This window comes from Mauremys reevesii, linkage group 5 (genome assembly GCF_016161935.1).
Source record: "Mauremys reevesii isolate NIE-2019 linkage group 5, ASM1616193v1, whole genome shotgun sequence".
NCBI lineage: Eukaryota > Metazoa > Chordata > Testudines > Geoemydidae > Mauremys > Mauremys reevesii.
Window position 1 is genome coordinate 54,719,374 of NC_052627.1, and position 16,163 is coordinate 54,735,536.

General features: G+C 40.3%; 1 protein-coding gene across 3 annotated transcripts in view; it reads left to right on the forward strand.

The window, feature by feature from the left end:
• The window catches only part of ABCE1 (ATP binding cassette subfamily E member 1), a 29,114-nt gene that overhangs the window by 1,066 nt on the left and 11,885 nt on the right, over positions 1-16,163 (forward strand). For 2 of the 3 annotated variants that reach the window (XM_039539360.1, XM_039539358.1), the window contains exons 2-7: positions 9,752-9,923; positions 10,300-10,385; positions 12,257-12,354; positions 13,270-13,387; positions 14,267-14,404; positions 14,578-14,647. In XM_039539360.1, coding sequence (XP_039395294.1) covers positions 9,821-9,923; positions 10,300-10,385; positions 12,257-12,354; positions 13,270-13,387; positions 14,267-14,404; positions 14,578-14,647 — 613 coding nt within the window. In that variant the 5' untranslated portion in view covers positions 9,752-9,820. Of the gene's footprint in view, positions 1-9,082; positions 9,188-9,751; positions 9,924-10,299; positions 10,386-12,256; positions 12,355-13,269; positions 13,388-14,266; positions 14,405-14,577; positions 14,648-16,163 lie in introns of all 3 variants that reach the window. The other variant, XM_039539359.1, reaches the window with a different exon arrangement.

Sequence of the window (16,163 nt, forward strand, 5' to 3'; positions counted from 1 at the left end):
TTGTAAAGTTTACTTGGATGGTAAGTGGACCACAGTGAAGTGCAAAGGATTATTTTTAGTGTTGCCTGGCTATAATAAGGGCAATATTCACATAGGGAACTGGTTTGTCTTTTCCTGCATGTTGTATAATTTGTGCCAAACCTCTCTCTTTAGGGGAGGTTGTCCCTATATTTTACAAGTAAATTTTTAGAGCATTAGCTAAATGTCTAGTAGGAAGCTTTCCTTGCTGGGATGGTGTTTACCTGCAGAACTATCAATTTTTGCAGAATGTGTATTTTTATTTTATTTTAAATTCTAGAATTTGTGGTTGTGAAGATAATTTTTTGATGTGAACTGATACTGTGCTGTCTGCCCACAGACTTGGCTCATCATAGCTTTGCCATGCACCAGCAGCAGGATGAAATTGACAGCTATGTAAGTTTCATACTGCTGTTGCTGAAATCAGCAATAAAGGTAGATTCTGCAGGAACTCCATCTTAAAGGAGAAACTATCATATGTTATGTTTCCTGTCAAAGCCAGGAATCTCTAAAATGAGGAAAAGGGAGACAAATCCTCCCTATGGGTGCATACACTCAAGGAAGAAAGATGTATTAACTAACAGAAGGTAAGAACGTAGCATAAAATCCAAGCAAAGAAAAGGCATTTGTAGTTTTCAGTGTTAATACTAGTGGGGAGATTAGTGTTTACCTCTACATGCTAACATGTTAATACAACTCCCTTTTTTCCCACTAAAATTGTATGTTGTGTCTAACACAAGGTAAGAACACACCCTTTTCCCCAGTGAAGACAAGACCTGGCCAGTAGTAAGAGGTGAGGGCATCAAATTTATAAAATACCTTATTGCCAGAGATTGTTATGAAAGATGGAGATCTGCCAAGCATGGTCCAGCACCCTGAGTAAGGAAGAGAGCAGCAAGATTCTTACCAACAATAGGGAAAGGCTTTGCTCCAGGACCTTTTAAAAGTGCTGTCTTATGCATCTTTAGCATATTTAGTCCTCTGATCTGTAGTTGTCTGGGAAGTCTTTTGATTATGACATTACATTCATCGCTCTTTTAATTCAAACTCTTAGTACAAAGGAGTTAAATTGTGTCTCTTTTCTCCCCAAATGTGTCTATAGCTTTCCTGTGCTAGCAGATATCACAATATATATACATCTCCTTTCTCATTCTAAGGAAATATTTGAGGATGAAGTTTCTTACATCGTATATTTTGATGCTGTATGAATGAGTCACAATTCCTATTGTTCAACACTATTAAACATGTCGGTCCATGTTTCTATTTCAATGTGTTATTTGACAATGTGATGCTACTTTCCAGTAATCAGAAAGTTGTTAACCGTTAGCCTGGAGTTCTTTGCTTCCATATGCAGAATGTGCCTCATGAGCAGTCTGTTGAGATTAAATGTAGGGCACGTCTACCCTGGCAGAGTTATAGTGCCGGGAGATACAGCGCTGCTCAGAGAGCGCTGAAGGGAAACAGCTGTTGTATGTTGATACGGTCAGCTGCCTGAGCAATAGTGTGTTCACACTTGTGGCATTTGCAGCAGTATTCGGAGTGGTGTACTCTGGGCAGCTATCCCACACAACACTTTTTTCTCTTCTTCCACTAAGACTTGTGGAAAAGCTAAGGGAGTTGCGGGGCATCCTGGGTCCTGTTGCAATGCCCCATGATGCTTTGCATCCCAGCAATCCCTGTGCTTCCGTCCCCCTTTGCCACCGTATTTCAATGGTTTGTGTACTGCGCGCCCTGCCTCTTTGGGCTGAAGGAATGGATCCCGAACTGTTGACAAGTATGCTGCTTGCTCTGACCAACATGTCACTAGTGGCAGAGGAGTTATTCCTTAAACTACAAAAGCAAGAGGAGTGCAACATTGATCTCGCCACGCATAGTAGCTACGACACGAGATTGCTTGTGGCATTCACAGAGGTGCTGACCACAGTGGAATTCCACTTTTGGGCTTGGGAAACAAGCACTGAGGCGTGGTGGGATCACATTGTGATGCACATCTGGGATGACGAGTAGTGGCTGCAGTACTTTCGGATGAGGAAAGCCACATTCATGAGACTGTGTAATGAGCTCTCCCCTGCCTGCAGCGCAAGAACATGAGAACGAGAGCTGCCCTGCCGTTGGAGAAGTGCATGGTGATTGCACTGTGGAAGCTGGCTACTCCAGACAACTACTGATCGGTCGCTAATCAGTTCGGGGTGGGAAAGTTTACCATTGGACTCGTGTTGACAGAAGTGTGCAGGGCCATTAATGGCATCCTGCTCCGAAAGACTGTGACTCTGGGCAATGTTTGTGACATTGTAGATGGCATTGTACAAATGGGTTTCCCTAACTGCGGAGGGGCGATAGATGTCACACACATGCCAATTCTGGCACCAGACCACCTAGCCACAGAATACATTAATCGCAAGGATATTTCTCAATGGTTCTCCAGGCGCTTGTGGATAACAGTGGGTATTTCACAGACATTAACGCAGGCTGGTCCAGAAAGGTGCATGACGCATGCATCTTTCAGAACACTGGCCTCTTCAGGAAGCTGCAAGCAGGGACTTCCTTTCCAGACTAAAAGATCACCCTAGGGCAGGGGTTCTCAAAATGGGGGTCGGGACCCCTCAGGGGGTCACGAGGTTATTATATGGGGGGGTCACCAGCTGTCAGCCTCCACCCCAAACCCTGCTTTGCCTCTAGGATTTATAATGGTGTTAAATATATAAAATGTTTTTAATTTATTAAGGGGGTTGCACTCAGAGGCTTGCTATGTGTAAAGGGTCACCGGTACAAAAGTTTGAGAACCACCGCCGTAGGGGAAGTTGAAATGCCCGTTGTGATCCTACCTACCAGTTAATGCTGTGGCTTATGAAGCCATACACGGGTCAACTTGACATCAGCAAGGAGCGGTTCAACAACAGGCTGACCAAGGCAGAGTGATTGTTGAATGTGCTTTTGGCCATTTAAAAGCCCGCTGGTGCTGCCTCTGGGAAGCTGGACCTGGCCAATGACAATATTCCTATGCTTATAGCCATGTACTGTATGCCCTATAATATTTGTGAAGGGAGGGGTGAAAGCTTGACTCAGGGATGGATCGCAGAGGCTCAGCGCATTGAGGCTGAGTTTGAACGGCCAGAGACCAGGTCTATTAGAGGGGGTGTAAGGATCCAGGATGCCTTGAGGCAGCAATTTGAAGCTGACAGCCACTAATATTTGTTGTTATGCTCAGCAGTGCAGTGCTTGTAATGCCAGGAGATGATTGGTGCACATGATGCAGTATATGGGTTTAACATAATTGTATGTTGCTTTGCAGTGCTCTTTTTGCTTTCGATTAATAGAATTAAAAATTGTTTTCAAACCAACACAATTCTTGTATTAAAAGACAACAACTGGAGGAAAGAGTAAAACAAAAAAAATCAGCAACAGTGAGAGAGATGGGGAAGGGAAGGTCCGAGGAGGAGGGGTCCCGGGATAGCGTACAGTGCAGCAGGTACTGTACTTCAGCAGAGCCAAACTGCATAGGGATGGGTGTTGAGTGCAGTGGTTAGTGGGAGTCCGCAGTGCTGGACTGTGAGGGGGGAGGAGTGGAATGCAGTGGAGCCAGGAGGTTGATAAGTGTCTTGGCGGTGTCTGGGGGGTGCATGGGAAAGAGTTTTGTGACAGCAGCCGCAGGGGAGGGTGAGCGCGGAGCTGGTTGGTTTGAAGAGCTAGTATCGCCTGCAGTGTGTTTGCTTTGCACTCCACAACCTTTAAGAGCCACTCCGTGGCTGCATTCTGGCAGGCCCGCGCTCTCCTTTCGGTCCATCTTCTCGCTGTCCTGCCACTCCTTCAATTCCTGTTCTCGGCAGCAGAGTGCATCATAACATCATGCAGAAAGTCCTTCTTAGTTCTTGGCCACTTTCTAAATCTGCGCAGCCGTTCAGCGAGCAGTAACAAAGAGAGAGGCTGGGCTCCCAAGGTTATCTCTGTGAAGTTTAAACACCACATTTTACAGAAGCAGTATTGTTTGCAACACAGAGAACACTGTTTCAGTAATTTAAAACACAGCCAGTACTCACATACCTGTCACTAACTGGCTGACCCCAGACAAGCAACAAGAGCCAAAATGGTGAGTAGCATTTATCTTGTCAGTGGCAAGATAAATCGCTCTTCCCAGACCCTCTTGGGGAGAGCCAGCACTGTGGGGGCGGGGGGCTGATGATCATTGCTGTCCCCACACTTTCCACAGGATGCAATCGTTATGGAAGATATCTCGCTGCTGAGAGTGAGTAGGGAATCAAGGGGAGGGTTTTCTCCAAGAATTCGGCTTCTGCCCTGGCCCCTGTGCGGCTCACCTGTGTGCAGCAATGGTTCTTCCCCCTCTCTCCCGCCCCAATGGCACAGTGGTGCGGGAAAGCTACCATTAATGGGGCAAGAAAGAGCAGTTCTGCCAAAGAACCTCCGGCAGTGGATTGCCTAGTATCTCCATGAGAGTTTTGTGGATATCTCTGAGGGAGATTCCCATAAAGTGAGGGAGTCAATCAAGAGCCTGTTCCATCGCTCAGACTAGGCATGCGGTGGGAGACAAGCCTACTTTCTGCATCCCTCCTGCCTCCAACAACTTTCTTCAGTGATTCCCAAAATCAGATCTACGTACCAGGGGCCTTCTCTCCTGTCTGCACTTCGCCAATCTCTGACAGCTGTAACTGGCTAGCCTCCTCTAGGGTAGAAAAGAGCTCCTGGCTGCAAGCATCTCTGATCTGAGTCATCCTCTGCCTCTGGGAACCCCTCTCCAGCCACATCCTTGTCCAAGATTTCCTCCTCCTGGCTCGGTCCACTCTCAACTGGCACATGAGCCACCAAAGTATCCACAGGGTCTTTGTAGTGGAGGTGGGGTCACCACCGAGTATCGTGTCCAGCTCTTTGTAGAACCGGCATCTAGTGGGTGCAGCACCGGAACGGCAGTTTGCGTCCTGCACTTTGTGGTAGGCATTCTGCAGCTCCTTCACTTTGACCCTGCGCTGCAGTTTGTCCCAGTCATGGCCTCTTTCTGTCATGCATCGTGAAATCTGTCCATAGGTATAATTCCTATGGCTGGAGCACAGCCTCCTCTACCCAAATGCTGATGAGGTCCAGCAGCTCAGCATTGCTCCAAGTGGGGGATCACCTGGTGCGTGTAGCAGGCATGGTCACCTGGAAAGATGCGCTGAGACTACTGCATGCATCACTGAGCAAACAGGAAGGAGACTTTCAAAATTCCCAGGGAATTTATGGGGTGGGGATGACAGTTGGTCACCTGAGGACAGGGCAGTAGAGTTTAAACCAATGACCGGAGAGGTGAGAACAGGCATTGTGGGACTCCTCGTGGCAGCCAATCACAGCACTGTAATCGACCACAGTGTTTACACTGGCACCGCAGCGCAGTAGCCCTGGTGCAGAAAGCTCTACACCTCTCGTTGGGGTGTCTTGTTATTTTTTTTCTTTTTTTTTAAAGTGTTACAACTGCACAGTTTCTGCCACTAAGTGGCTTGGCAGTGTGTACGTGTCAGGAGTTACAGCACAGAAAGCTGCTTTACTGCGCAGAAACTTGCCAGTGTAGATAGGGCCTAAGAAACAGAACTTTGGGCTTGTCTAAACACAGTTTTTTCTATTGCTTTAACTATAATAATGATTTAGAAACCAATGTATAGTTAAAGCGCAGTACAAAAACTGTGCATAGACCAGCCTTTAATATGTGTTCCTCTTTTACACTTTTGGACTTCTAGCACATACCTATACTTCTGGCTTTTGTAAATATAATGTTCGTTCACATATTGACAACTGGTTCTATAAATATTTAACTATTTTATAAATTATTTTTGTCATATTCTAATTTTAAAATTTTCTTGATGGTCTTATCAATATATGTGGGGTTATCAGGTTTGGTTCATTAGTTTTATAACTGAGACATGTTTCTTGAAAATTGTTTTCTAAAAGTAAATACTACTTATTCTCAGTCTTTTTACCAGTTAGTGCTTTTAAAATGTGATTTGTTGAACACTTCATCTGCTTTTTGCAAAGTAGATGTTTTTAATACGTGCTGAGTTCTGAATACAGATCTGTTTACTTTTTAATATAATTGTATTGTCCTCTCTTCATTCAATTTTTCTGTCTTAACTAACAGTTGCATATTCCTCTACATATTTATAGTAAATTGCACTTTACTTAGTAATTCAGCATGTTATTGCACCTTTTTTCCTCTTTGCAGTTGATTGTATTAAGTCTTTCATGGTAATTTGCTCGTATATAGATCCAGCACATGTAAAAATTATGCATGATCCAAATTCTAGTAAATTAGGTTGGTTTTGCTTTTTAAGTATTACAGTATAATGATGGAGTTATTGTTTTCTTCCATAAATTCTTGCAGGATAAAGTGTTTTGCTTATTTTGAAAAGAAAATATTTTTTGTTTGGTCAAAGATTCAGGAAGGAGTTGGAATCAAGAGCCTTATGAGAGTTGCTCAAATATGCCTAGATAAGCACTTTGTTACTGCTAGCATTTTGTGTGCTTTATACTTTTTAGACACGCACTCTAGAAATCATGTTAGACAATTTTGACTTGAAATGAATATGGTTTGCCAAGATCTTAAATACTTTGTCAGCCATAGTCATTTTCTTTTTAGCAGTTTAGTTTGATTCACCTCTCATCATCGTAATCTTCTGGTAAACATTCTTGAGGTTGCCTTTCAAATGGAATTTACTAATCCAAATTTAATTATTCTGTGGTTAGTAAAAATTGAATTGATAGAGTACTTTTCTGAGCCACCTAAACAAATTGAAAGAAGCAATATTGACTATAAATTAGATGCTTCTAAATGCTGGTTGTTTCCACAGTATGTATTTATTATACTTAACAACATTTTCATGTAACACATTATGCTGTTGAGTAGGCTTGAGTTCCAAAATTTCAACCTTGAGCCTAAATGACCTTTCTCAAGATGTGTAGGACTTTCCAGTTAAATCCAACCAAAATAAGTGTATTTTAGTAACTATATATAAACATTATCTTGGCTCAGTTTGTTGTGAAGATGTTACTTGGAGTGCCCAGAGCTGTGAATCACAAGTAAAAGTTGAATGTGTCTCTGCTTGGTCCTCATGGCTGATGTCGTCATGGCTGGGAGGAGTGGGGAATGCTACTGTGAGTCAACAAAGGGAGCACACAATGTCATTGTTTTTTCTCTACCCTGGGATTGATTGATTGTGTATAGGGGGCCTGAATAAACACTGGCATATCCATTATGGTGCACAGTGGAAACACTTCTCTCTGAGGTCCCTACAGAGAGTATGTGAATTGGTAAATAAGTTTGTTCGGTAGTGTTATAGTAAAGATCAGATTTGATGTTGACACTTAACCTTCCCCCAAAAATCATTTACTGGGGGAAAAAATCGACAGGAAGAAAGTATAAAATTAATCAAATCTTTAGATTTTTTTTTTAATTTATTTGTACCATAACATTATAAAACTTATTTACCAATTCAATGCAAAGGCATGGGTAATGCGAGTGAACTCCGCAGACTTGTCAATAAAGTAGTGCCTATTTTAGGAACACTAAGGGACTAATTCAAGGAATCTTACTTATTTCAATGGGTTTTGAATCTGGTCCTGCAATGAGTACCAAGCCAGCAGACTCCTGCAGCAACGCAGTTCTCATTGCAAAATAGTCTACACTATAAGTAAAAATGCCAGCTAGTGATTTGTGAATTTTTTATATTACATCTCTACCGCCAAATAACACACATTCGGATATAACGCGGTAAAGACTTTATTTCTTGAATGTGAACTAGTGGAATTCGTCCATCAATGAGGGGACTGTTTAGATTGTTGGAAGTTTGAGTATTTCAAGACCTCCTGATATTAGTACATTACAACTTCTCTGTTCACAAAGTCAAATTTATGTCAGAGTTTTATCTTGGAATATAAATATTGCATGCTGGATACTACGCCACACTTGCTTTGAATTGGTAACTTCTCTGCATGGCCCCAACCCTTAGTACCCAGCAATGTTAAACTGTAACTGAACATGCTTTGTACTTCAGTTCCCAGAAGAGAGGCTACCTCACAGTGTAGGCCCAATATTATACTTCCCTTTACTCATGAAAGACTCATCACCTTAAATGATTTACCAAGGTTAAACCCTTTCTCAAGCACTGATCACCGCCTAGAAGAGTTGTATTCATGCCATTGAACCCCAGTAAGCAGTCGTGACCAGAGGCTTCAAGAGGTGGTACACAGCAGCGAGGATACCAAAGCCTTGTCATTAGACTATTCAGTCTCTCTCCAAACCATAACATCTTGTGAAATGCTGGTGACTTCATAACTCAACCTTACTCTATTTTAGATTGAAGTGAATAAGGGAGGTCCGTAAAGGTGGAATAAAGTGCTTTTTATAAAGAGAAGATCAATGGCTATTTTAAATATCACCTTATCAGAATAATTTGGACAACAAATTACCAACACTCTTTAAAATAAAATGTTTAAAATCCATTACCTGTCAGGACCTAAATTTAGCATTCTGTTTCCTCTGCTATAGTTGATGACCTCGTAAACACCTAACACAATATGTTTGCACCTCTTGCCCTACTTTAGCTATTTGTGAGGCTAACTACTACTGTAGGGAAAAACAGAACCTACACTTAGGCTTTCAGTCTTTTTTTATTTCATCTCTTAACATACATTTATTTGTAACTTCAAGGATATTTAATCATTAATCCAAGCTCTTAGAAATTTTTAAAATATTTTTAAAAATTATTCCGTTAACTTCCAGTTGTTTTCCTTTATTTGGTTTCTTGAAATCTTTAAGCCCTTATAGGGGCACCAATTGCCTGGGGAATACAATATGTCAGTGTAGTTGCTATAACTCATATAGAACTTAAACTCTCAAAATCAAATAATCAGTTTGGCCTCTGTGTGTGTGTCTCTGTCTATAATACACACACCTCATAGCCGGTGGCATAAATCTGGGAATGAATCACCATATAGAACTGTAATTTACTCTGTCAGCAATAAATATGCCTTCCTTCTGCCTTACTACTGATGTAATAATATGACGTAATTTTCTTGTAACTAGAGTTGCATTAAAGGAGTATGCATTGTCTTATGAAGAGAGGCTGGGGGAACTGGGCCTATTTAGTCGGCAGAAGGGAAGAGTGAGGCAGACTTCAGCTATCTGAAGGTGGGTTCCGAGGAGGTGTAGCTAGGCTGTTCTCAGTGGTGGCAGATGACAGAACAAGGAGCAATGGTCTCAAGTTGCAGTGGGGGATGTCTAGGTTGGATATTGGGAAACACTATTTCACTAGGAGGGTGGGGAAGCACTGGAATGAGTTACATAGGAAAGTGGTGGAATCTCTATCCTGAGAGGTTTTTAAGGCCCAGCTTGACAAAGCTCTGGCTGAGATGATTTAGTTGGGGTTGGTTCTGCTTTGAACAGGGGGTTGGACTAGATGACCTCCTGAGGTCTCTTCCAACACTAATCTTCTGTGATTTGCAGTTGTCATGTTGGCTTCATTTTATAGTTGGAAAATAGTAATTGAACATTTGTGCTAAAGTCATTCTGCAATTATTACCATATTAAAACTGCCAACATTTAGTTGTCTTTCTGAATTTGTTCAATGGTCTGTAAGAACAATACACATTTTATTTGGGTACATTAACTTCTATTAGTAATTTCAACTAGGTACAACTTTGCCATGTTATTGGTGGTGATTATGATCCAGTTCTTTTTTTTTTTTTTTTTTAGACCCTGAAGTGTTCACTTCCATCTTGGAATCTCTAATTGGTGTGTATATATAAGCCTAAATTGCACAATATGGCCGACAAGTTAACAAGAATTGCTATTGTCAACCATGACAAATGTAAGCCAAAGAAATGCCGTCAGGAGTGCAAAAAGAGCTGTCCGGTGGTTCGAATGGGTAAGAAATGCAGTGAAACATATTTTAAACAAAGCAAGAGACTTTAAATAATGTGCCTAGTTGTTTGCTGTCTGCCTTAGTAGAATTTACTAGTAGAAACGCTGTGAGAGCTTTCTGGATCATACTATGAATACATTTGTGTAATATATAAGGAGCTTGGCTGAAGTCAAATATGATTAAAAACTATCTGCAAGTTGTGCACAGCAATAATGCTAAGAAATATTAACTACTCAGTTTCAGGGTTTCTTTAGAATCCTTTTATTGCTGGAGAAATTTAAGGCAACTACAGGCAACTATGTGGCATTTACTGATCATGCTGATAACAAACCTGATTCATCAGCATTGTGTCTTGTGTTAACATGCATTCTTTCACCAGGAAAACTATGCATAGAAGTCACACCACAGAGCAAAATAGCATGGATTTCTGAAACACTCTGTATTGGTTGCGGTATTTGCATTAAGGTAAAAGATATTTTTATATATATAAACTTTTAAAAAATACAATAATTTCAATTTCTTTAAAAGTATACACTGTTTCTTATGAGAAGTATATCTTCAGAATTGGAGAGAAAATATGTAATAACTTCAAATAGTTTATCTCCTATGCACCTTTTTATATTTAGGCTTGACAGAATTTTATTTTTTTATTTAGTTTTGACAGCTATTGATTTATTTTTAAGTATTTTTCATTTGAATTTTCACAATTGTGGAAAATTATGGGTCAGACAATAAGGGGTGGGGTCAGACAATTATTTAATGACAGTAGACATTGAGATTCAAAAAGTTGTTTTATAACCTTTAAAACAGAAATTGTCACCATGTCAAAACGTACCTAGTAATCTTATATCAAATTAAGTTCTCAAGCAGCATTTTTCTTACTTTGTCTATTTGTATATTTTGATTATCATCAATGAAAATATTTTTCCATTGGTTTGTATGTGTGCAGTGAAATTGATGTTTAGACATTTACCAATAATAGCCAATCTTTCCAATTCTATTTATATTATAGAGTCAGTATTTAAATTGCCATATTTAGCTTTGAAAAAGTGAGCATAGGAGTCACCTTGAAAATGTTGTCTGTTTCTCTGTTAAGCGCAGAAAATGATGTAATTTGACCCCATCAATGTTATCTATAGGAGAGCTTAGTTTTAGCAACGACCAGAACATTGATCGCTTCTCTTGGTAGTTTCTGTGGTTAAAAAATCTTAGTAAATCTGTTAGCATTTCGAGGGATTTTTTAAAAACATATTAGCAAATCAATACATTTAAGAATAACAGTAACTCCTCACTTAAAGTCGTCCTGGTTAACATTGTTTCGGTGTTATGTTGCTGATCAACTAGGGAACATGCTCATTTAAAGTTGTGCAATGCTCCCTTCTAACGTCATTTGGCAGCTGCCTGCTTTGTCCACTGCTTGCGGGAAGAGCAGCCCGTTGCAGCTAGCTGGTGGGGACTTGGAACCAGGGTGGACCGGCAGCCTCCCTATCAGCTCCCTGCTCCCCTAAGTTCCCTGTGCAGCAGCTGCCCAGCAGGCTAGCAATTGCAGCTGCTTCTGCCCTCTGCCTTGGAGCTGCTCCCCGAGACTCCTGCTTGCTGTGTGGGGAGGAGGGGAAGAAGAGGGGGGCTAATGTCAGGATGTCCCCCTCCCCCTGCTCCTTCACCCTGCTTACCCCATCTTCCACAGAGCAGAGGGGACACACGACAGGGCTCAGGACAGAGGGAGCGTGCTAATTTACAAGGCAGTGTAGTTAAAGGGGAAATGCGCCACACACACACACACACGTGTGTCTCTCTGTGATTCTCTCTCCCCTCCCTCCATTCCTGCTGCCTTGTAGACTATGAGCTCAGCCAATTGCTAGTTCATCATTTATCAGTAAGGCATTCCCTGGGAAATATTCCACCCTCTGACTCCTCCACCTCAACCAAGCTTCGCAATCATCACTGTGTACCAGTATTAAATTGTTTAAAACTTATACTGTGTGTGCGTGTATATAACCTGTAAAATATAAATATGTCTTTTGTGTGGTTGAAAAAAAAATTCCCTGGAACTTAACCCCTTCATTTACATTAATTCTTATGGGGAAATTGGATTCACTTGGTTTTGTTTAGTCACATTTTTCAGGAAGATAACTACAATGTTAAGTGAGGAGTTATTTTATGTATAAATATTTAGTACTGACCTACTTAAAGGTAAGAGGTGTGGCACTCACAATTGTAAAAGACGTGCTTGGCGTGAAGTACTAAACTTAGAAGAATTTCCATACAGAGTAACTTGTTCTGCATTGAATTGTTACAGTGTGCATTAGTAAGTAGTAAATTTGTTTAAATTATAGAAATGTCCTTTTGGAGCCTTGTCAATTGTTAACTTACCTAGCAACCTGGAGAAAGAAACAACACACAGATATTGTGCCAATGCCTTCAAACTTCACAGGTATCTTTTATTTTTCCTCAACCCAACTTTATTTTACCCTATCCAATTTTAAATTAATGTAAAATGTATATAATATTCTGGACTCCTAACTTCCAATGTTATTGGAGATGTGACAGGATGAATTTATCTGGGTTTTTTTATATACATAGTCTTTTTGTTGTTAAACTAAGCCAAAAAAGTTATCGGAGATGAGTATTTGACAATCTCCTTGAACTTCTGTTATAATAAACTGAATCAAAAACCTGTAATTTAAAATTCTTGAGACAAATGACTACTGGTCTATCATCTTGAAAGGCAAGACGAATGACACACAAACATAATAAATAAAACAGGTCTAGCGCTCATAAAGCAGTCTCTAGAATTGGAGCATTTTATTTGTTTATGCAGGTCTATGGTATTCCTCACTTTAGTGTGTCAGCTTCTTGCAGACATCTATTAATTGATCTTCACAGCACCTGAATTTTATAGATAGTGAAACATAGGTAGAATGTTGGGTTACTAGCTCAAAGTCACACAAGAAATGTGTAGCAGACCCTAGATCCGTGTTCCAAGTCCTGTGCCTTTACCTCAAGAACTTTCTCTCCCCAAATGTTTTCTTACTCTCTCTGTTAACAAGCATTATAAAGAAGTTGGAGTACAAGTGTGTCACTTCAAAGTGATTCTCTTTGAAAGAAAATGGAGATAGATAAACTTGGAATTAGTAGTGTCTGGTTATGGTCTAACAATAGTTTTAAATGTTTTTCTCCTTAATTTTTGCTTTTTTATATATATAATTTCAAGCAATATTGAGGTAGAGACACTGAAATGGGTTGAATGACTCAGCAAGTGTAAAAAGAAAAATAAGTGCCCTAGTATTTTGCATTTAATTGTGGTGGGGAATTTTGGATTACACTGAATATATGACTTCATATACAGGTTGCCTATTCCTCGTCCAGGTGAAGTACTGGGATTGGTTGGAACCAACGGTATTGGAAAATCAACTGCCTTGAAAATTCTAGCCGGAAAGCAGAAACCAAACCTTGGAAAATATGATGTATGTAAAAAATAGAGCTTGGGAAATAGGTGATTATGATTTGATGATGATGATGTGCTCAATCTGTCCTTGTAACTTTTTCCTGCAACTGTCACATTGATATCAGTGCTGCACGTGGCTCGAACTTTGGAGGTGTCTAGCTCAGTAACACTTCCCCCATCTCCACTCCAGTGTACCCTGAGGGCCCAGTCAGACTTCCCAAGATAACCAGGAGTTGCAGTTCCCTTTTAACAAGTTTTTTGCCCACGTTAATTTTTGCTCTGTTTCATGTTTTCTTACTTTTTGTCTGCTGGGAAGTAGGAGATTACATTTTTCTTGATCTCTTTCTGTAAAGTGAAACTTTATCAGGCTAACCTTTGTCATTTAGCCCAGGCAACCATAAGACTAATGTATACATTTCAGTTTGTGAAAGAATTGAGTAATAGTGACCCATATCCATCGTTCCGTATGAAGTGGTTTGACTTCTGACACTGGCTTATTAAAACAAATTCATAGTACACTACTTACACTCCTTTAACTTTTTGTTTCTTGAAGATACTGCATGTTTCTGCTGCCAAGACCTATTTAGGGTGTTTTCTCTTGCAAGAGTAAGTGACATCACACACCTGAAAGAGTACAAGGACCTGCACTCCTTATACAGCTTAAGGTGTTTCATGTCATTAACTATTTAAGTGGAAGCATAGAAAGTAAGTGAAGTAGTGACTGACATTTTTGGGGCTGTTCTGTTTTTATTGCATGCATCTTTGATGTCTACTCACATATTGTGTTTTGGAATCTTCTATAATTAAAACATTTCAGTTTATATTTAGATCTACAAATAGCTTAAATGAATTTGCATATTTTAAATGTTCAAAGTCCTAATATCTAATTTCTCTGTAGGATCCACCTGATTGGCAAGAAATCTTGACTTACTTTCGAGGATCTGAGTTGCAAAACTACTTCACCAAGATCCTGGAAGATGACCTCAAGGCTATCATAAAACCTCAGTATGTGGACCAGATCCCTAAAGCTGCAAAGGTAAGAAATTTTACCAGTTAGAGAGAACATGAGAAATTTCTCTCCATTAACACATGAAAAGCATAACATTTTTACATAGTGTTTTTTGTCTTTAAAGGCTCATATTGGGTTATTTGCAATATCTGAATGCTTAAATATTAGAAAAGGTTTGATTCTTACTTTTATCCTGGCAGGGGACAGTGGGGTCTATTTTGGACAGAAAGGATGAAACTGACACACAGACTATTGTATGTAAGCAACTTGGTAAGCAATGTTCCCTCCTATTTATTTATTTATCTATCTATCTTTTTAACCGACCAGGCTACAAACTCCACTGAGCACAGCATTTTTGTCCTTGTTTTATACCGTGGAAATGTGGGCAAGATGTCATGTTTAAGTGAGGAGTGTTTACAGGAGGGGTTGTGTGTGCATATGAGGGCTGCCCTAGGGTGGCTCCTGCCCAGTATCACACATTTGTCCCCTCCCTGCCATTCATGGGGTCCCAAAGGGAAGCAATTAACTCTGCAGCAGCAGTCTTAGGAGCCCAGTCAGGGTGACACCCCCCAGGCTGGGGGTTTAAGGACCTCATCCTGCCAGATGCTCCCAGGAAGGGGTCTAGGTCCATACTTCCCTCCACCGCCACCTCTTGGCAGCAGCAACCACCTTGTCCATAGACAAGGGGTAGGGGTGATTTGGCCCCATCAGGCTGCAGCTCTGGAGCCCCTGAACCCAGCTGGGCCCCTCACCTGATCTCGTGCACAAGATGTATCCCAGCCAACCCTGCCTGAGCATGTTCCTGAGATGGTGAGATGCTTCCACTTCCCCTGCAGGTTGGAGGTGAGATCATATATACCTTGGGGGGACACACCATGTCCCTCTTGGGACTGCACAGAGGGAGATATAAGAGGCATGGTTTTTGACCTATGCCATACATACAATATTGCTGCGCTTCCACACAGTTTACAGGGAACATTGGTGGCAAGTGACTTTGTTCTATAAATAAATTGATAAGACCATGGTTCATAAAGTAACTTTAAAGAGTTTTGAGTAATTCACATTCATTAAAAATTAAAATGATCACTATCTAACATAATGGAAAACTTTAAATTATGTCTAGGTCAAGGATTGAAATTTACATTGGTCTGAACTTGGCCAGGACTCAATTATATTCATTTCTGGACCAATGCTAAAAATAACTGCTAATGACACTCTTGATGTCTAGTATCTTGCAAATCTGGATTAGAAACTAATAAATCACATCATTGTGGAACTGAGGTTCTTAGCTTTCCCTGGTATAAAACATTTATTTTTCAAGTTTGGAAAATTTTTGAATAAATTTTAACTTGCATGTGTTACTCTCACCCAATCAATTCTGACAAGATTTTAGCATCTTGTCTCTTGAGAACCATTGAAGCTAGAAAATGCTATCCCAAAGATGAATCTTCAGCTTTCAAATGAGACTTAATGCTTTATATAGTCTTAGCGGTTTTTGAAATATTGGTTGGTAATTGAAATAATACGATTTTTAAGGTCTACTGTCTTGGATTTGCTTGCATTAGGAACTTTTTAAAACAAGTACTGTTGATTTTTTATTTTTTTTTTTTTTGTTAGGGCCAATAAACTTCTTCAAGCACAAGTCCAAGAACAGCAACCAAAACTGGAAATTTCTTCATGCATAGGGATCAAAAGCAGCAGTACAAATTTGCCACTTAATGTTGCTGGCAGTTTTATGTCTTGCTATGGCTTTTGCAACCATTATTGTGATCCCTATATACTAAAT